This window comes from Rutilus rutilus (genome assembly GCF_951802725.1).
Source record: "Rutilus rutilus genome assembly, chromosome: 1".
Lineage (NCBI taxonomy): Eukaryota > Metazoa > Chordata > Actinopteri > Cypriniformes > Leuciscidae > Rutilus > Rutilus rutilus.
In genome coordinates, this window is record NC_140209.1 from 36,758,416 (window position 1) to 36,779,721 (window position 21,306).

General features: G+C 39.5%; 1 protein-coding gene across 6 annotated transcripts in view; it reads left to right on the plus strand.

Annotated features, from left to right (window-relative positions):
* sdk1a (sidekick cell adhesion molecule 1a) overlaps positions 1-21,306 on the plus strand; it is a 344,319-nt gene that overhangs the window by 248,881 nt on the left and 74,132 nt on the right. For all 6 annotated transcript variants that reach the window (XM_084434485.1, XM_084434486.1, XM_084434487.1 and 3 more), the window contains 8 exons: positions 2,410-2,493; positions 5,226-5,420; positions 7,552-7,668; positions 9,700-9,867; positions 13,610-13,712; positions 13,987-14,160; positions 18,642-18,778; positions 20,693-20,840. In XM_084434485.1, coding sequence (XP_084290611.1) covers positions 2,410-2,493; positions 5,226-5,420; positions 7,552-7,668; positions 9,700-9,867; positions 13,610-13,712; positions 13,987-14,160; positions 18,642-18,778; positions 20,693-20,840 — 1,126 coding nt within the window. The remainder of the gene's footprint in view (positions 1-2,409; positions 2,494-5,225; positions 5,421-7,551; positions 7,669-9,699; positions 9,868-13,609; positions 13,713-13,986; positions 14,161-18,641; positions 18,779-20,692; positions 20,841-21,306) is intronic.

Consider the following 21,306-nt stretch of genomic DNA (forward strand, 5'->3'; position numbering starts at 1 on the left):
ACAGGTGAATAGGGTAAAAATTTTAACTAGCAGATATCACCATGAAACTTTCCCAGTTGATTACCTACATTAAGATGAGAAAAAAATGTATTACAAGTTTTCTGTAATTTAATGTTTAAATATGCAAATCAGGCAATATCTAATCAAATATGCACTAATTTGCATATATTTAAAAAAAAACTATATCTGAGTATTGGATAAAGCCAGGTTAAAAATTATTTTTTCATTGTGTTCACATATTAGATGGGAAAAAAATTACAGAGGGATTTATGGATATCTACTTTTGTTATCCTGTAAATCAGAAAATACTGTCAATAGCCTTAAAAAAATGCCATTTTCGCCATGTTTTTTGGAATAAAATGTTATATAAATCAGGCTAGGAATAATATATTTACAAATCCCTCTGTAAATGTCTTCATAATATAACTAGGTACAAGTCTGGAAAGTTTGGTGTATATAGGTGCTACTGAAGTGGAGATTTCGGACTTGGAGTATGAGAGAAAGGTCATTTTGAGAAAACGGGCTTTAAAGATTTTTCATCAGCCAATGAGATTGCGCATTCAGCCCTTTTACTTTCACGATTGGTTGCTGATAAAAAGGAAATGACCATATTTGGATCTGACAGGATTGTACAGAAGAGAGAGAGCTTCCTAACGGTGCATGTGATGACAGGCTGACGGCAGAGATCGCGGAGCAGCATGTTGATTAAGAACGCGAACTTTTGTTGAATTTATGAGAAATCTACAGACGCAAACAGACAAAGTGTAATAAAATAAAGACCTAAATGTGTATTTCGGACTTTTTTTCAACACAAGTCTGAAAGAAGACATGTTATTGAAGACAAATATCCCCAAATCTCAAAATTGACCAGTAAAAAAAAACCGATGTTTTTGCCTGCCGTGTCTCGCCTTAAGGCGTCGTTCACATATCGCGCCTAAAAACGCGTAGAAAACGCTAGGGGAGCCACGTTCTCCTTTTTCCAAAGCGCTAGGGCGGTTGCGCTCCGGAGGCGTCTGTCGTTGCTAAGCAACCATCAGCTGCGCTCTCCGTTACAGCAAGGAAATTTCAGCAATGGATTTCCACCACCGAAAAACCCTTGCGTAACTCTGTTACAAGATTTATTTACTAAGAAAAGTAAAAAACATTAATGTAAAACAGTATCATGCTTACCAGTTATTCCAAGCTCCAAGCCTATGCGTCTCCATGCATTCTTCCTCTTATTTGAGTCAAAATAATGAGGGCTTGACAAGTCATAAAGTTCAGGAAATCCCTGGACCGCAATGATGAGCTGCTCCTCCATTTTTCTGCTGAGGTTTCAAAGTAACAGAAAAGGTGAGGAAGCTGATTGGTTGGTTCTTGTCACGTGACCTACGGTGCGCTTGCGGCATTCTGAAAAGTTGAGATGTTTTTATCTCGATGCGGTGCGAACGCGCTTGGAAAAAAGGAGTGCGTCGCACCGTGCCCGCGTCACTTCCATTATGAGCACGCATACCGCGCGCCTACATTTGAAATAACGAACTTGAGCGCGCAAAAGACGCGATATGTGAACAGGCCCTAAAACGTGTATTCTCCCAATCAATTTTGAGCATCTAGATGGTACAATCAAACATATCTTGTGGAGCGTTCTCGGAGTATGCATTTATTTTTCATTTTTACTGTTGGAAACAGAGTGTAAAAGTACTTCAAAGATTTCTTATCATGTTGCGCCCTCTATAGGCCATGACCAGCAACTAGTTGACATCAAGCTTAAAGCATCATGGCAGAGCATTAAAGTTGACTAGTATGTGCAATCCCTATGACCGAATTGTATTTTATGGGTGAACCATTCCTTAAAAAAAAAAAAAAAACATTCATACAGACCTGATTACAGTATAATGTGAACATAATAAATAGCAGATTTCCCTCATTACAGACTCATAACAGATGTTTTATAAGCATGAAATCTATAATGTAAGACTGCAGCATTGCAAAGTTTCAGTGGCCATCTGTGAATCTACAGGAAGTCCCAACATTACAGTAGAGGACGTTGTGTATTAGGTGAGGGAAGTGAATGAAACATGCCCAACAGTGCTCTCAGTCTTAATGCGACCCTTCCACATGTCTGACTGCCGAAGACACGTGACTACATTAAGCACAGAAGCTGAGCATTTCAATCTTGACAATGTTGATGAATTCATTACTTTTGCTCCAGTAAACGTTCAGTTGCTACAGAAAAGGGAATAAATTTGTCCCACACCCATCTGCGCTCAACGAAAATACAGTTTTTAAGAAAATACATTGAATTCCACTGACTGAATCACTCGATTATTGCTGAAGCCATTTATGAATTTCAGTACCTTGAAAACGGCCTTCTTTTGTATTCAGTTGAGAAATGACAGTGTTCTCAAATAAGCTTGTTTGCTTTTGCAGAAGCACCCTATTTCACCGCTGAGCCCAGGAGGAAGATGATGGGAGAGGTGGAGAAAAGTGTGGATATCCAGTGCCAAGCTCGAGGTCAGTGCTTTACGTGCAGGACTTAAACTGAGGGAGCTGGATTGATTCAAGGTTTAAAAGTATACTCCCCAATATGCTTTACACACAAAAGACACACTTCAGCCCCCCTCTGATCCATGCGCGAGCTTTTGTAGTCAGTAATCTTAGTTATGTAAAGGTATTTATAGCAATTTTTGCATTGCATTCTTTGCGCTGCCACCCACCGTTGTGAATTAACTCCCAGGAGCACCGTGCGGGTCTATTAACCAACCCCAAAAGCTGCGTCCTGCTCTGTTTGGGGGTGATTTATAAAATCGGTACATTTAGAGGATGTCAGCATCCCTTCGTCGAAGACAAATGGTAGCCTTTCGGACGAGTGGCGAAGAGTTTACGATTAGCTGTGAGATATGAGGTGTTGATGGGAAGGGGCTTAAACCATTATCATTATAGTGTGGAAAAATGGCTGATGAAATGGTATTGGTTTTCTTTCAGAAATATTCTCTAGCTTTCTAATAGTGCTGAAATGGAAAGTCGGCCCAACTGTTATAACCGTACTTATGATATTTGTCCGTAGAGGTTCAGTTTCGGCTCAGCTGCAATTTCAGCGAGGGGTAAAAATGATCCCTCAGCATCAGATGGGCTGTGAGAAATAAAAACAAGCGAGTCACCCCGCCGTATCCTCAAGAGCAGAAAGTGGAATCAATCCATTACCTCTCTTATGTGCTGCTTCTGGGACTCTTCTCACTTTTTTATGTGGCTGGATTGAAAGGAATCCTTTTGTTTTGAGAAGTTATATCTCTCCAGAGCAGAATCAGAAGTCTCCAGCTCTAAAGGATCAAGGAAAAGACTATATGACATGCCCAGAGCCCCTCGCTCTTTTGATACGTCTTGGAAAATTTGCACGGCAAAGTCTGCGGCTGTTTGGTGCCGAGTGGAGCTTGATACAGCCGTTAACCACAGGCGAAGAGTGCTAAATGAGTTTGAATAATACAGTCTGGTGGCCTTCTCTTGATACAGACGAGAGCCACAGCGAGTGATGATTTTCTCTGTTAGTTCTTTCAGCAGTTACTTAAATCATCCCCCCCGAGAGTGCACTTTTCCAAGCTGCCGGAATATTTTTAAAAGTGTGCTAGCCGAATCTGTTTGGAGGCTTAAGGCCTCAGATCATCTCATTTCCACTTGACACTTCATCTTTTTTATATCCTACAAAGAGAGCATCTAGCATTTTCAAAATTGGACCTTTGAATGTGTATAATAAAGAGTGTTTAGACCAGCGCGGTCTGTGTGGCTTCATACTACACAGGCCTTCGCTTCCAAAGGGAAGAATGGGGATAAAGATAGTGTTATTTCACGTTAGCAAAATGGATTCACTGAAACTGTGAAGTTTATACAGTATAATGCCGCCTCAAACAATACACCAACGGTACTAGATGGCTTTAGTTTTAACAATTATCTATCTATCTATCTATCTATCTAGCCATCTGTCTGTTTGTCGTTCTATCTATCTATCTGTCTGTCTGCCTGTATGTCGTTCTATCTGTCTGTCTGTCGTTCTATCTATTTGTGTGTCATCTGTCTGGCTAGATATTGGATATTTAATTGTGCATGCTAAATTCCTCTATTTTTACATTTAGATTACCTAACAGTCACTTAAAGTTAATCTTTAAAAAAAAAAAGACAGTTACAGTTACAGTTTTTCTCAGTCGCTTTGGTGCATTTCTCACATCACTATTTACATTTGCACAACAGTTAATGCAGTTCTCAAAACAATTAGTACAAACTGCAAAACCTAGTTGATAACCTGCAAAAGCGTGTCACTTGCTCAAAATGGATAGCTCATTCCTCAAAAGCAAGTATTCATGTCAATGAAAGTGTCAGTGTCATCAACATGAAAAGTCCTGACACCATTGTTTATGAACAAGATAGTCAAATGGCTTGGTCATGTTTTCATTATGACAGTTTACTCTGTAAATGTTTTCCAATGCAAAAAAGTCAGATCTTGGCGACACTACCTGAAAATGCTCAAGACAGCACTATATACTATTTGCACAGCCATATGAAAAATACAGTAAAGTTACACATTACTGTATTTAGTGAGGTAACTGAGTACAAGACACTGAATATGTATGTTTCACATTTTTACTGCATATGCTCTTTGCAATTCTAATTTGTTCGCAGCATTGTGCAAAAGAAAAAATACACCCTTATTTACAACAAACATAAACTCCCTTTGGGTAGAGCTGAGCACAACTGTACACAATATTGCAGTACATATTGGAACTGAACATACAACATGCATAGTACTGTAATCATTCATGCACATCCAGATGTTCCTCATCAGTGAAAGCTGAGATTCACCTGAGAGAAATTGTTCAATTTAGGGACATTTTCAGGAAAAAAAAAGATTTAAAAAAATGTGTAAAATTTGCTTGACAGATTTTGACAACTAGTTCAACATTTTTGTATGTAATGACTCAAGCAATGAAATGAGGACTATTAGACTATATTGTGCTTTTTCTTCAACACCCTCAAAGGTTTTCTAGTACAACAATTTTTTTCAGTTTTTTTTAAGCTTTCTATATAGTTCCATCCCATTTTTAAAGCTTTTTAAATGTTTAATAAGCTTTTTACTATAAAAGATTTAATCTTGGTTACATTTATAATTTAATTCCAACCTTCTGAACCCAACTGTTCAATTGCTACCTTCATCTGACCTTCATCATGACCCATCATGTTGTGTTTTTAACTCACAGGGGTGCCCATGCCCAAGCTGGAGTGGTATAAAGATGCTGTTCCCCTCAGTAAACTCAACAACCCTCGCTACAGGGTCATCTCCAGCATGGGCCTTCAGGTCAGGAAGGTACAGCCCAGCGATACCGGAATCTTCCAGTGCTTTGCCAGGAACTCGGCCGGAGAGGCTCAGGTCCACACTTACCTAGACGTCACGAGTGAGTCTGACCCCAAAGGCGGGCAGGGGGGCGTCATGCTTTATTTATCACACATTTTCCAGACTTACTGTTATTAATTACTGACACACAAACAATCAAGACGTTGCCAAGGGTATTAGATGTGACCAGCTGTAAAGTGCACCTTTCAGCCGTTGTAAAGCAGTTCCCTGGCGCGACAGATGTGTTGTTCCTAATCTACGGACATGTGATTCTCACTCCTTTCTGTAAGAGATGCAACAGTGCAACTCCCTGTGGAGAGGCCTGTCTGGAGTTGATTACATCGTAGTGTTTGTCAGGACAAAGCCCCGATCTGTACATGAGGACATTAAGACCCCCTCAGAGGAGCACTCTCATCACACAGATAATTACCACCGCCCCGACTGCACATATTTACTGCATGTAGATTGCCGTAATGATTTTAACTTCCAGCCGCATTGACCTTTGAATCATTCAATTGTCCGTGATTGTGCAGAATATTTTGGGGAATGGAGCTTGTTCATTAAAAATAACAATATTTCATTTTTTTAAAAGTTTTACAATGTCCTTGTAAAAATGTAAAACTAATACTGTTTTGGAGCATAATACGTTCACTAATAAGGTGAACTTCAGAGTAAAAATAAATAAATAAAATGGTACAAAATTGTAGAATAAGGAGCCTTTAATACAGATAAGCTATTAATTTCAGCCCTTAAAAAAGTAAGGAGGTAAAAACAAAAAAATGCTGCTCTGAAAAACTGAAGATCTCTTCTTGCATATTAATTGTGCATATCTAGACTCGCTCATTGACCGGCAATTCAATCAAAGCTGTGTTCGTTCTTCCTCAGGCTTTATTATTCCTGTATAGATCTGTTTCATCCGAAAGTGATCAAGGACAAATACAGTGGATGAATGTTAGTGTGGTCCATAATTACTTACCAGGCCTTTATCTCCCCAGAGAGATGGGGTCATCGTACAAAACATCAGAGCATATTGAGCATTGTTGATTTTCAATGACATAACTCTGATTTTTAAGTGTGGAACATTGTGTCAGGTTGATAGCACTGGCATACCTTTAGAATACATGAATTTGAGAGATATTGAGGTTTATTTTACATATGCAAGTAATGTGTAAATACAAGATGTGTCCTAAACCTAAATAAATCAAGACTTTGCTATGTGTCACAAGTAAAGGCACCTTCACACCAAGAATGATAGCTATAAAGATAACCATAACAATGACTAGCGTCCACACCAACAAGCGATAATGCTCTATTCTAAGGTTTGCGGAATGGATTCGGAATGGAATGATTGGTCAATGTTTTGATTTTGATCATTTATCAGCTAAAAAAAAAAAAAAAAAACGTTTTGAAAGTGATTCCAAGGATATTTTTTCTCTGTGCCGTTATCGTTATAGTTGTTGTGTGGACACATTCAGTACGCTATTCTTTTATATTAAGATTTCTAGGACTATATCTCTATCGTTATCTTTATAGCTACAGTATAACGATAAAGATATAGTTGTAAAAATTACTACTAAAATAGTTACTAAAAATCGCTAGATTGTTACTGTTACTGTAATAAAAAAGACTGATTTATAGCATAATATTAGATTTTGGTTATACTGCCATGCCCTATCGTTGCATCAGTATTCATGTGGTAAAAAATTATGTAAAGGAACTGGAAACCAAGCGGTGATGTGTTTTATATTCCTGTCTCGACTGTTCCAAATGAATATGGCACATAACAATGCATCCAAACAGTGATCATTTGCTCTCAAGCAGCAATGCGCTTTACTTTTCCAAATGGAAATACCTTTTCATTTAGACATCTCTGCCTATTAAAAATGACCTTGCAACTCCACATTGTGCACCCAATCAGAAAAGTGTAATTAGATTCATGCCAGTTGTTTACTGTCTCCGATTTGAAACACAAATTTGCAGACATGTCCCGGATCGCAATAAAAAGCCTCAGTAGTGTTTTGATGGACATAACATTGTTTGAATACAATTTACTGGCTGTTGTTTGACCTCCTGTAATAATTTGCGTGTTCCTGTGGGGGTGTGTGGGTGGACTGCATTAAGCGTGAATGTGGGGTTTTTGAACGCATGTGGCGTTTTCTCGCCCTGATTATAAATGTGAGTGTGTTCTCCAGGTATGGCTCCTGACTTCACCGCGGCACCGGTCGATATCACTGTCACAGACGGAGCGGTGGCTACGTTCACCTGTCAGGTATCTGGTGCCCCTAAAGCAGCTATCATCTGGAAGAGAGGTAATGCTAGTTCAATGTGATGTTTGATTTGAGCATTTAACATTTGAATTCATTTATGAATGAGGCTTAAATCACATCTGAGCTCTGTTTAAAACCTGGGGAGTTGCCTTCCTGCCTACTGCCTACAGTGGAGTATCTTAAAGACCCCCTGTGGTGAAAATCATGTTTTTAATGTTGTTTGTATGTCTTATGTGGTGTTTTTAATATGCTTTAAGACAAACCATGTGCAAATGCATAAGTCAACACCATTGCTGAGTATTTTCTCCTCAAAACTGCAGTAAAAAAAAAGACTGCAAATTTGAAATTACCAGTGTTTCTGACATCACAAACTACCTTGTAACCAATCACGTCAACCTGTCGGCGGGCTTTAGCATATCATTAACTATCACCTCTCTGAAGCAGGGGAGTCTCAAGAGAAGCCAGGTTATCCCGGTATATTTTTCTGTTGATATGAAAAATCGGGTACATTTAGCTATATAGCATGTGAATTATGTATATGATGTGCATTATGATGTTATGCTGAACTATATGCTTTTCTCCACTGACGTTCTAAGTTGTTCAAAGTGTTTCTAAGGATACTGACTGTTCGAAGGCAGCTGTCTGACTCTGAGATGGAACATTAGTAACACATTATTAGCTGTTTCATAACGTAGTCATGCAAAAGGCTAATCATATTAATGACCTTTATGTGTCCGACGTTGAAGAGAGCGAGACTTAAAACGCATTACCATTCTGATATGACTTGTATACAAGCCTCTATAGTTCACTCTTGTACTTCTGAATCAGTTTCTGGTCCAAACATATATGGCTGAATTAAAATTGTATTTCCACTTGCCATCGTGCAGTGTTTAATACAGTAAAGTTGAGCAAGTGAATCAGGTATTCTGAGCTGGTGTGAGTGGAGGCGGGACTAATTAGCATATTCATGGATCCACGTAAACTAAATGAAGCAAGGGTGTAGAGTTACATTCAAGCTATTTTAAGGCATGAATATTTTTTTCCCACAGAAAAAAAAAAAAACATTCAAATATGTAATTTTGGTGATCAAAGATGGGTTTCAAGGGATACAAATATTACCTACAGGGGGACTTTAACCATTCAGTCTTGAATCCAAACAATTGAGCCAAAATAGGCAGAAACTCTGTACGCAGCTTTTGTACAAGAGACTTGGCTCGTAATTGAGTTTGATGTAACATAAAAATACGTAGCACCCACAAACATTAGGTAAAACAATGCATTTTTAAGTACACTTACCTTATCAATACATTGTACTAATGAAATATAAGTTTATCTATAACAACAATTTCATTCAACTCATCTGCTGTCTTGGATAAAAAATGTTGTCCCTGTGGTTGTCACAATGCATTCTGGGTTTTGGACACTGCTTTAGATTTCAGTCAAAATGAGGTTTATTAGGAGGCTTCAGAATTAAATTGCTCACTTTTTGTAACAGTCTTCACATTGATAACACCTATTCTGCCTCAAAATGTTGTCTTCATAGGCAGCCAGCTAGGCTTTGGAACAGAGCAACAATGTAATGTCAGTATTAACATGGGTGCATCTTATCCCTGCTGTTTTATGTTTACTAGTACTATATATCGCTGGCATTCTCGCTGCTTTGTTCCTGCGGCAGAGCCATCAATTGATGTATGAAGTTGTGTGTTGTGTGCTTCACAGGAAGCCATTAAGATGTCTTTGTTGTATCCGATTGACAACACAAAAGATAATTTCATGCAAGAGTAACAAAAAAAACTACCATTAAACTCTACAACTGTTTTGACTATATTCATGAGGTCGTTTCCATAGCATTCCCAATTATGAAGCGGCATATATAATAGTGGCCCCTAACAAGGTAGAGAGCTCTGCAGGCGGTTTTTCCTCTGGGAAAACTTTAAGCTTGTAATAAAATCATCCCGAGCTCCAACACCATGCATAGTGATGCTCTATTAATTCCTTATATGGAAGCAGAGGCAAGATATTGAGCTCTAACTGGTTTGTTTGTTGTTGTGTGTGTGTGTGTATGCACAACAGATACTCAGATCCTCGCCAGCGGTTCGATGCAGATTCCACGTTTCACCCTGCTGGAGTCCGGCGGTCTGCAGGTTCAACCGGTGGTGATGCAGGACACGGGCATGTACACCTGCTACGCCGCTAACTCAGAGGGAGCGATCAACGCCAGCGCCTCCCTCACCGTATGGAGTAAGAGAAACACTTAATCAGAACACATTTGTGAACATCTTTCAGAATCTGCTTTTTCACTGACTTGAAAGAGGAAAGATGATGTCACTATGGAAGAATTAAAGGGTAACTAAACCCTAAACCAACTTTTTTTTGTTAATGATCTGTAAGAATGGGGCTTTATTAGTGTTGTTCATTGATTCGAGTAACTTTTTTGACATTTGGGTATAAAGTGTTTTAATTCTACAATATATGGTGTAAAAACGTCTGAGTGCTGCCCTCTTCAGGTTGAACGGTGGCTACTACAGTTGAATTTTCCTATTGGATGTTGCGGTACTGCGTGACGTAAACGGTACTGCGTGACGTAGGCTGGTTCCAGCTCACCACGCCCTCCCTTGGTACGAGCTCACCACGCCCTTGGATGAGCTAGCGTAGATTTATCTGTATTTAGTACAGTGGTAGGTATAGTGTTGCTGGGTGCAACTGCATAGCTTTCCAGCAGACTTGGAAATTAGGCGCCAGTGTTTGCATGCACTTGACCTGGAAGACCGTGAGTGTAAAACCTGCATTTTACGCGGAATTGCTTTTCCAACGATACAATGAGATGGACAGAGGTGGACATTGGCTTCTCCACACAGCTCGCGCTGAACAGCGACGCAGTGCCAAACGCTGCTCCTCGATCCTGCATGGACTCCACCACCGCAGCGGCGTCTTGATGTGAGTGATCATATATATTTTAATCACAATTTATGGTTAGGCTAAAGTTAATCCTCTGGGGTCGACAAACGCGTCGGCGCATTTTGCTGGATTTTTTTCACAGAGCTGCAAAATATGAATATGCCTATACAGAGCGCGCGCTATTGACATCAACTCGATAAAACTCATCAGATGCATATTTACGTCGTCTTGCGACCCTGTGAGCAAACTCTCCATTTTAGAGAGTCTGACAGCAGGACTCTCAGGTGCACGCCCTTCTGCTCACGGTTCGTCCCCTCTATCTCCGTTGGGGTCTGCCCACTTTTCTAGCATTTTTCAAATATTGCCAGTGGGTGGAGTCAGGCTCTGACCAGGGGTTTAGTTACCCTTTAAATACAATTAGAATAAATTAAACTTGTCTTACAGTTCTGACTTTATTTTTTGCACATCAGAGTTTATATCTTGGAATTTTGAGTTTAGTCAAAAAAGATGGAATGAATGTAAATGAAGGTGGGAGTAGGTTAAACCAGTCACTAGGCCACCGGGATTTTTCCCGGTGCTCCCCGATGGCCAGTTTTAGCCTGGACCTGCCTAATTTTGTGACGGAAAGGTTCGGACTGGATCACGAAATTCATGTCATGAATGAAATATTAATTTTGTGAATGTAGTATTTGATTTTGTCATTAATATGAAAACAAAATGCAATGTATCAAAACATTTCTTGAACAAAATATGTATTTTGTGATAAAGACAGTTCCTTTCATTTATGAAATTAGGTGCCTTTTAAAAGAGATATAATTCTTACAATTCTTTGCAAGAATTGCATGGCCAAATTGCAAGATAAAAATTCTGAAATTTGATATAAAAAGTTGCAATTACCTTTTTATTTTTTTATTTCATGACGGAAACGAGCTTCCATATATTACGAACTGTTACTCAAACAAACAGCGCAATGTGTTTTTTGTGTGCGAGTCCTAGTTTGCATTTTCGTCCATTTTTTCAAATTTAATTTAATTGATTTTTGCACAGTCAGACTTGCAAAGCTAGAAAAGTGGGTTGTAGGTCAGTTTTGACCTGCATCTATTCACATAAATTGCGCAAATATTCTGTAATGCATTGTGTTGGACAGACAGATAAAGACTGTAGCTCGAAAATAAAGGCCTGTTCACATAAACGCGAATGTTTGGCACAAAAAAAATATGACCCAATTTTCTCATGCAGATCGACTATTCAGACCAATGATAACAATGGCAGACGGGCTGAATGAAAATGCAATTTCACTTCTGACACTAGATGGTGCTTTGTAGAAAGCAGAAATAACTTGTTTCCTCACACAAAGCATCTTTCAATTTATGACACTCGCTTGTCACAGAGAAAAAAGGAAGTCAGTATTTACATATTTTAAAAAACATTTAGGTTTTTGTATTCGCTATGATGTTTATCAAACAACACAAAATACAAGAGTACAGAGACAAGAGAGACAATTCTGGATTCTTCCTCTGCTATTCACTGTCGCTTTGCAAAATAGTCTGTTCATAAGCGGCACCAAGTCGTACGGTGCATCCAAAATCACATACTGTCTGAGTAGGTACTGCATTTGAATTCGAATTTACTTTGCAACCGTTAAAGGTTGTATCAGTGATTTCAGGCCCAAATTTTTTTTATCACATTCATCTAATCTTTCCTAACGATCCGCTAGCTGCCCGCCCCATAAGCATGCCGTCAAAAAAACGCGTCTCTGTAGGCAGCCTAGGCTCTGAGATCTGCACACAAAAACAATTGGTTTCACCAACCACTCAAAACCAAAACAAATAGTGTTCCAACCAATCACCGACAGGGGGAGGGTGTTGTGAAGTTTTGTGCTCGTGCACGGCTGCACGTGAAGTCGGAGCTGAAGAAGAAGCTGGCTCAAAACCTCTCAACACCCTCCCCCTGTCGGTGATTGGTTGGAACACTATTTGTTTTGGTTTTGAGTGGTTGGTGAAACCAATTGTATTTATGTGCAGATCTCAGAGCGGCATGACAGCATGCTTATGGGGCGGGCAGCTAGCGGATCGTTAGGAAAGATTAGTTGAATGTGATCTTTTTTGGGGGGGGGGGCCTGAAATCACTGATACAACCTTTAAAAAGCAGGTTCTACATAGAATGAATATGGGTAGTATGAATAAAATTCGGACGTACTACATCCGCCATGTTGTTACTGTCACAAGACCCACCGGCATCACTTACTTAACTTCACTGCCATTCATAAATCCCCTCCCGTGGCCTCTGGGATAGTAAAGTATCCAGCGAATGCGCACTTCAGAATCTTGGCAGAAGTAGTAGGTCATCCGGGGACTTTTCGCATACTGTTTATCAAATACTATGTATTCGGACATACTATTCTATTGGAGCAACAGTAGTTTTATGGTACAGCAGCGGCTCTGTGCATTTTATTGATTTGCCAGTTTTCTTGCAGTGTGATGGAATTGAGATTAGAACCACTCTCCAAAAATTTTTTTTTTTTTTTTTTTTTTTTTTATCTGTTGCAATGACGTCATGCAAATCATTGTGTTGGTCTGAATAGATGCATTAACAACTGTTGATTCAAATTAAATTGTTTATTGTTTGTCTTTTTGTGTGCAGGCCTTAACTTCACATTACAACTTTGATTTTTTTTTTTTTTTACCATCACAAGCTACTGTAACTTTGACCTAACGTCAGAATTTAATGGGGATATTTTGTTACAGCAAAGACCCACCATTATTTCAGTGGAAATGTGTGGTTCTGGATTGGCAGATCTCGCATTAAACTTCCTTCCTTTAATAAATAAGTAGCAGAGCGGAGCATGATAAACTGTTCCATGAAAAGCAGCTTCTCGGTACAGCTTAGCAAGGTGATATCTACAGCTTCCAGACTTGATGTTACACACTGATCAGAGCATGTGAAGTCCCGGCTTTGTCTCAGCGGGAGGGAAATGTGCTTGGCAGTTGACGTGTGAAGAGGCTGTGATTCAATGAAGCGTAGCCGTTTGGTTCTTGGAAACATTAAACTCGTGCAGAATCAACAGTGTTGTGTTTTCTCCAAGGTCGCACATCCATATCCAGCCCTCCCATGGACAGACGTGTCATCAAAGGGACCACGGCCATTTTGGAGTGTGGCGCCACACACGACCCGCGCGTGGCAGTGAGGTGAGTGATGACAAACGAGCCAAGCTGCTTCCTCTTCTTGTCTGGACATCAGAGCCCAGGGCTCCACACTCGGTTTGATTGTAATGTTAATTCAAAGTGTCAGTCCGCAGGCCTTGAAGTTGATTCAAAGCATGATCCGTAGTGTTGTACAGTTAATTCAGCGCTAATATGCTGGGTATCAGTGTAATGAGCCAGCGCTGTTTCCTGCGCTCCCCCTGTGTCAGTTTGACTGTGATAGAGTTCTCTTCCGCTCCCCGTCTCCTTCACTTGGCAGGTACGTGTGGAAAAAGGATGAGGAGTTAGTGAGCCAGACCAGAGGGGGGCGTATCAGCCTGCAGGAGGGCTCCTTGCACATCAGTCAAACCTGGTCCGGGGACATCGGGGACTATACCTGTGACGTCATCTCTCAGGCCGGCAACGACTCCAAGGCGGCCCGTCTGGAGGTCATGTGAGTGACTTAGCGTCCCTTCATCTCTGAGCATTAGGCTGACTAATGCGCTGTGCTGATGGATGTGTGTCACCTTCCAGGTGCGCATAGCGCATCATTTTTCACCTGCTGCCTTTGAAGTGTGCAAATATATGCTGTCTCTCAGAAACCTCTAACCCTAAGTATTCAACTTTGTCATGTAACTCATCCCACACAGTTTCTCCTACAAACATGAATGATAACTCAAATCAGGAAGCTTGTTGAGGAACGCTGTGATATTACTTCTCTAAGTGATCGGGTATATGATTTTCACCTGGTGGACAATTGAACAGACAAAAAGAAGTCTACAGATTTAAGGCCTGTTCACACAATGGACAATAAGGTTTAAATAAACATTCTAATTCTGTGAGAATAGTGAAGTCCACAACACAACTATATCAATAATGACACAGAGGAACGATATCATTGTAATCACTTTCAGAATAATTTTTTCCAGCTGATGAACAATAAAAATATTGACAGCCAATGGGAATCCAGCCGACCCTAAAGAGCTGCATGATATCGTCTGCAACTTTAAATGCTCCTGGATTCTGATTAGCTGACAATGTCTGAAAGGGATTCTATCAATACTGTTTCTCTGTGTTATGGATATAGTTGTGATGTGAACTTCATTATTAGAATGATTTTTAAAACTTTATAGTTATTGTACATGGTGTGAACGGGTCTGTCGGATTTTTGTCAGATATATTATCCTTCAGGTTAAAATCATAAACAGAACATTATCGTCCATTGGTGTGGATGATAATGTAGTTATCATTGGATTCACTTTCAGAATGATTTTTCTTCCAGCGAACCAACAATAAAACCACCTGACAGCCCATTCAAAATCCTTCCGACTTTCAAGAGCTCTAACCTTTAAAGTGACTTGAATTGGGACAAAAAATCTGGCATGAACTGTCCCATAAATTTTGTTTATATCGTTTAAAATGTGTGTATTTTACATTGGTAAACCCAGTGTGCATGTGCAGTCGCAAGCGCACGTCTCAGGGCACTGACTTTACCTATTTGTGATTGGCTCTTTTATTTAGAAGGCAGGACTCATTCTGCCATATTGTGCCGTACACTTTTTGCCATTCATATTAAATTATGTATATATAAAGTGTTTGGGAACAGTACCAGTAGCATTTCCAGTAGAACATGGTTCGGTGCGGTATGATTATTGTACGATCTCAGCACAACACAGTCCTAAAAGCAGTCCTACAAAATGAAAGTTTGTGGTCATGTTTGTCAGTGAACATGCCATCTATGTCACAATCCTGACTTTGCAGCATCACTGTGCTAACAGTTCGTTCTGATAATGCAAAAGTGCAAGTGAGCAGAGAATCAGAGATTTTTTTGATGGGTGCTTTTGACTTGAAAGCCCTGACGACCACAAAGCAATACACTAAAATCCAACTGCATAGCAATGCCCTGGCTACTACCAACAACACCATCTTAGCATTGTTGCAATGAGTTTTGCATGGGCAAGCACCACTCACATACAGTATGTGTAAATGTAGTAGTTTAATGTGTGTCTAGTTGTCTTTAGAAAAACTCCCTTTAACGCTGTACTTCCATTACACAGTATTCTTTGTTTGCTTAGCTTTCTTCTGCTTTTTGTTTGCTCACCTACTGCATCTGCATGCACTACTTGAGTGGGTTGCTACTCTCAGCAGGAGTGTGTAGACTGACCTTTCCTCAGTAACCTTTTTCAATGTAATCTTTCAAACTGGATTCCAACTGCTTATACTCAATTTTCATATTCATCAAGTCTACTACAGTAATTGTAACTTTTAAAGCCTTTTATTTAATCAAAAAAGTTTTTTACTGTTCTTTTCCTTTTAAGTTAGTTTGCTAGAATGTATGAGTGCTTTTCTAATTCTCTATCCAGAAAAGAAAAGAAAAAGAAAACTTATTTTGACCTTTTGACCAGTCTCTGAGTGGGTAGATTTCTTCATCCCGGCTATTTGAAACTCCATTTCTGATACGTGTCTGCCAGTCGAATCCTTAAACCCAAAAATAAAAGCTAAATCTTGGCAGCGTAAACATTTTAACACCTAAAGCCTTTGCTTATGACTCTGTACCACAATATGATGAGGGAATAAAATCCCCTCAGAAGCTCTCCAGAAATAAACCGCTGGAAGACTGCAGTAACCAGCGGGTGTGTGTACTTTATGCAGATTTCATGAGGCTAATGTTGTGTGGAACTAAGACTCATTATCTTTTTGTGGGTTTTCTGGCTCCTCATTAAACTGAAGAAGAGGCCGTGGTGGTATCAGATGGTTGTGTGGAATCAGGCTTGTTGTCAGGAGGACTTTCCCCAGTGGCTGAAGCCACCCATCCGTTGTCTTTTTCCACCTTCAGCGATCACAGCCCACGCCATTACAAATAAACACTGATGATCCATAAATTTGAACAAAAGCATTAATACTAATACCAAGGTCGATTTTATTTTTTTGCCAGTCTGTTATTTCTATGATAACTATTTCAGTCAGGACCACTTCGCCAAGTATATAAATTTATTACAATTATAGCATACAGTTAGTGTTGGCGGTATGGTTCTGTTCTGGGCAAAACTCCCACGCCTGTCAGGCCTGCCTGGACAGAGTGGGGAGAGCAGCAAGTCAAACCCCCCTGGGGTACAGAACAGAACCAGTATATGCATACATAATTACAATTCTCTAATCTACAATTCAATTACATGAGTTGTGAAAATACATATACATGATAGAAAAGCTTGCAATGTATTGAACTGTATGGGAAAAACCAAATAGGAACACGTCAGGAACAGATGGCTATCAGCTGATGCGAGCTTGGCTGACGTGGCCTGCCTGAACTAACGCGATGCTTGATATAAACTCTCTATGTACAGTGTTCAGCTCGAGTTCTAATACTATCTGTAATGGATAACATCCTTAAGTTAGGAATAATTGACAAAGGGCCATTGAATTATTAGAAAATAATCGGGTGTGCATTATTTTCTAATAATTCAACAGACCGGAGTCGATCATTATTATTCCACTTATACTACCGTTACACACCTCAAGACATTATTCAGATGTTTGTATTTCAAGACATTTGTCAGGTTTTTGTCCTTAAAACACTCTTGTGTGTAGGACTAATTTCTTACACAGAGAGAGAGAGATTATGCGTAAGTGAATTACCTGCGTCTGAGTGTTCGGCAGCAGCGTCTCTACTAATAGCGAAACCTTACGTTTATCTGCTTCAAGAACAGCGTCATTATTATCTCACTAGTGAGAAATGTCATGTAGCTTTTAAGTTTCTAAGTTATTTTACTGATAAAATCGTCAGAGCAGCGGGAGAAAGAGAGTATGTGCTTTCCGTGCATAATAAAATGTAATTTTGTGGCATAAAACATGGAAATAATTTGTTGTTGTTTTTTCCTATTGTTTACTATATTTATTTGCTTGGTTAGTGTCATTGTGGGTTTTGGTTCTTTTGCTGTTGTCGGCTGTAAATACCTTTGAAATAACTGAAATCATTTGGCGAAGTGATATGGAACTGTAATGTGGTTAAGACCTGCCTGGATCTATTTAGCCGTGTGTTTCCCTGAAAGTGAACCCCTTAGAATGTCCGTCAACCAGTCAGATTCAAGCATTCAACAGCCCCGTAGTATACATAAATGTACTTGCAAAGCAAAATTACAGAGATATTAAAGAGATAGTCCAATCCAAAACAGACTCAAGAATTTCTCTTTTTTAGTATTATTTTATTGAACATTTTGCAATTTACCAGTTAACATCATCGTGTTACCATCATGTGAAGGATTAGCAGTTTTTACATCTGTGGAAACGTCAGTCTTCCTTCTTAGAAAGAAACGCAAGAAGTGATGAAATCTTAAGCATGGCTGTTTCTCTCCATGGGTTTAATTTAGAAGAGAAAACAAACTTTCCAAGCGCAACCGTTGGTGCTCGGTGCCTGGTCTCTGCAGGATGCCTATGAAATGATTAATAAAGTAATCAATAAAAATAAAAAAAAGCTAGTGTGAAGAAGAAAATCAAGACGAATGCAAATGAACGCCTGCCTCCGACTGGCTGTGAGATTCAAGCTGAATTTGGAATCACAATCTTTTTGAACATGGAGGAGGCAGCAGTAGGAATATGAGAAGATCTGAAAATGAGCCAAGAGGGCCTACTGGGAAGGACAGTCCCAAAGATAAAATCATTAACAGACCCAAACCACAATGAACGCCTGGTAGCGTTCGTGTAATACCCCGTTCGATTTTCATCTGCTTTTTCATAAACTGAAAAGTGTTGCAGCATTCAGATTTGATCATTTATGGCAGTTCCTAAAAAAATACTCAATGAAGTAACCTAGAAATCACTTCACTTTCTGTATAGAGCTGTAGCTATGTGCTAATTCCAGCTTTGTTTATGCAGCACTTGTGTGAGAATTGTGAAACAGCCCTTATTTTGAGTATTTGCTGTTCTCTGTCCTCATAGAGAGCTGCCACACTCGCCTCGAAACCTGCAGGCTACCCTGAATGCCAATGACAGCCGCAGCGTGGACCTGTCCTGGATGAGACCCTTTGATGGAAACAGCCCCCTAGTGCATTATGTGGTTGAGCTCTCAGAGAACAGTAAGACACATGCAGACACACTCACAAACACTGGTTTACCCCCTTCATCCATCACTGTACCTAGTCTGGGTCAAATAAAGTTTCATTAGTAACGCACTGTATATCAAACCAATTGCCATTTATTGCAAAGAAAGATATGAATTTTTGTTTACAAAAGAAGTTTGTTGGATTTTACATTTTTTACCCATTTTTCTGATTGTCAGATGTTAGTGGTTCACATTTGATTAACTACATTCTGCTAGAATACCTATGTCAACTTGAGGGGAACTGAGGCTGAATTGGGAATGGCATCTTAGCAGTGTGTCCGCCCACTTTTTTTAAAGTGTTTTTCCCATAGGGATTTAAAAAAAAAACTATTCATTAAATAGTTATAAGTTTTGAACCAAACCAAGCAGCTTTGATGTGAATTTTTTTTACAAAAAGACAAAGGGACAAGATTGTCTTCAAACAAATGTCTTCAATAACGGAAAGAACTACCTGTATACATCATTTGCAGTGCTTCATGCTAGTTTTTATTAAGTTGAAATAATGCAGGCTGATGTCTTCACCAAAAGCATATACCATCGATTACCAACCTCATAGCTCACAGTAGGTCTGCCTATAGAGGTTTATCATTTATCATTCAAAATCAATTCCACTGTCGAGAAACTGAAAGGGATTTTTACTTCCAGACCCTATACTTTTATGAACTCAGCCTGACTTCTTACATCCAGTAAAAATCCCCGTGACATCACTTGATCAAAGGTTATTTGAGCCAAAGTGTCTCAGTAGAGAAAATACTTTTTTACAAATACTTTTAAGTGTGAATAAGGTGCCCAAATACTTATTGGGGTCACTGTATAACCATTTGCTGCGTGGCAAAATTTAAAAGTGAATCCCGCCCAGTGATTGAGTCGAGCAGGCGGAGTTAAAAGATCTACTGAGCTCAGTGCCTCATTCACATCCACCCATAATGCATCTGAATGTTCAGCAAGTCCAGAGCGTGCGTGCAGCTGCTCTCTGTCTCCACAGCATGTGCTACATGTACGTGTTGATGTCAGTTAGTGTCACCCAGTGGTGTAAAAGATTGCGGTATAACAGAACCTGGAAAAAAACTCACCCAAGTAGATTGATCTTCCAGGGCTGGAAGAGGACAGTGAGGAATGTTCCCGGAGTGGAGGTGAAGATTACTGGTGCTGGGTGTAATAGGGCTGGGAAGTCCCATTAGAAACACCTTTCAGAAAAAAAGGAAGAAAATCCTTCTCTCTTGTCGACTACATTTTTATTTATTTTTTCAGAGACCATGAATTGAAATACAATTAGTAATTATCTTCCTCATGAAGAAGGTCTGACATAAAGAAATGAGTAGTATTTTTGTTTAGAATCATGAGATGTTTATTCATAAAAAGATTTAAAATCTTTTGATCTAAACCTCATCTCATTGCACATTTGGTTAGGAGTCGGTTGTATAATTTCTGAAGCTACATGGCTGGTCATTAAGTGTAATTAAGTATTAATGGCCTGTCCAGACTTAAGCATATTATGTAATTATGAGTGGATGACTAATTTGTGTAAAAATATCTTGACAAGTATCATGTGATTATGCTTGATTATGCACACATGCAAATTGTGCAATTTTATATATGCCACTATGCGTCTTTAGAAGACAGAAAACAATGTTTGGTAACACTGTATAATTACTTTCATTAATAACAGAAATGATTACGCTTAATAGATATTTAGTTAAAGGGATTATTATCATGGAAAATGCATATGCAGACATAACTAATGTCTGAAAAACATATACATTAAAACCTTTTGAACAATAGTGTATATTAATACAACAATATTATAACAAATATAAATATATAAATGCTGTCCCTTGTAATGTTTGTTTAAATAGTTAGAAATGTTCTGGTCCTCGTTGTATACCAGATTCTCCCTGGAGAGTGTATTTGCCTGATGTGGACCCCACCGTGACACGGGCCATGGTGAAGGGACTCACTCCGGCCCGCTCGTACCAGTTCAGGGTCTGCGCGGTCAATCAGGTGGGCAAAGGACAGTACAGCACCGAAACCAACAGGTAGGAGGCCATGGTTGTCAAAAGTTGCTTTTTCGCATGTTTTCCGCCCATCATTGTTTTGTTTTTTACACTCATGCTTGGTCAATAACAGGCTTATTATGTCTGCTGCCGACCATCAGGACTGTCATTGTTTAGGTGTGTTTTCTGCCACTGATCCTCCACCCACAGTTCTCAGTAAGTCCTGCTGTAGCTGAAAGCACAACAACGTAGGTTTTCTCTCTCTGGTTGTGAGTGGCAGGCCTCTTCTCTCACCTCTCGCTATAATCAGCTGGCTTTCTCTGGCCTGCAGCTGTGGGCGGCAGACGCCTCATTCCCAACGGCTCCTCTTGAGTTTTATCTGCTCCAAACGTGGCAAACATGCAGTTTCTGTTCCAGGTGAAAAGAAGGTTGTGTGATCTCTCACCCTCAGCAACAACGTTTCACTTTTATTAAGCTGAGTGTTGAGGACGTTTTTTAGAGATAGGTA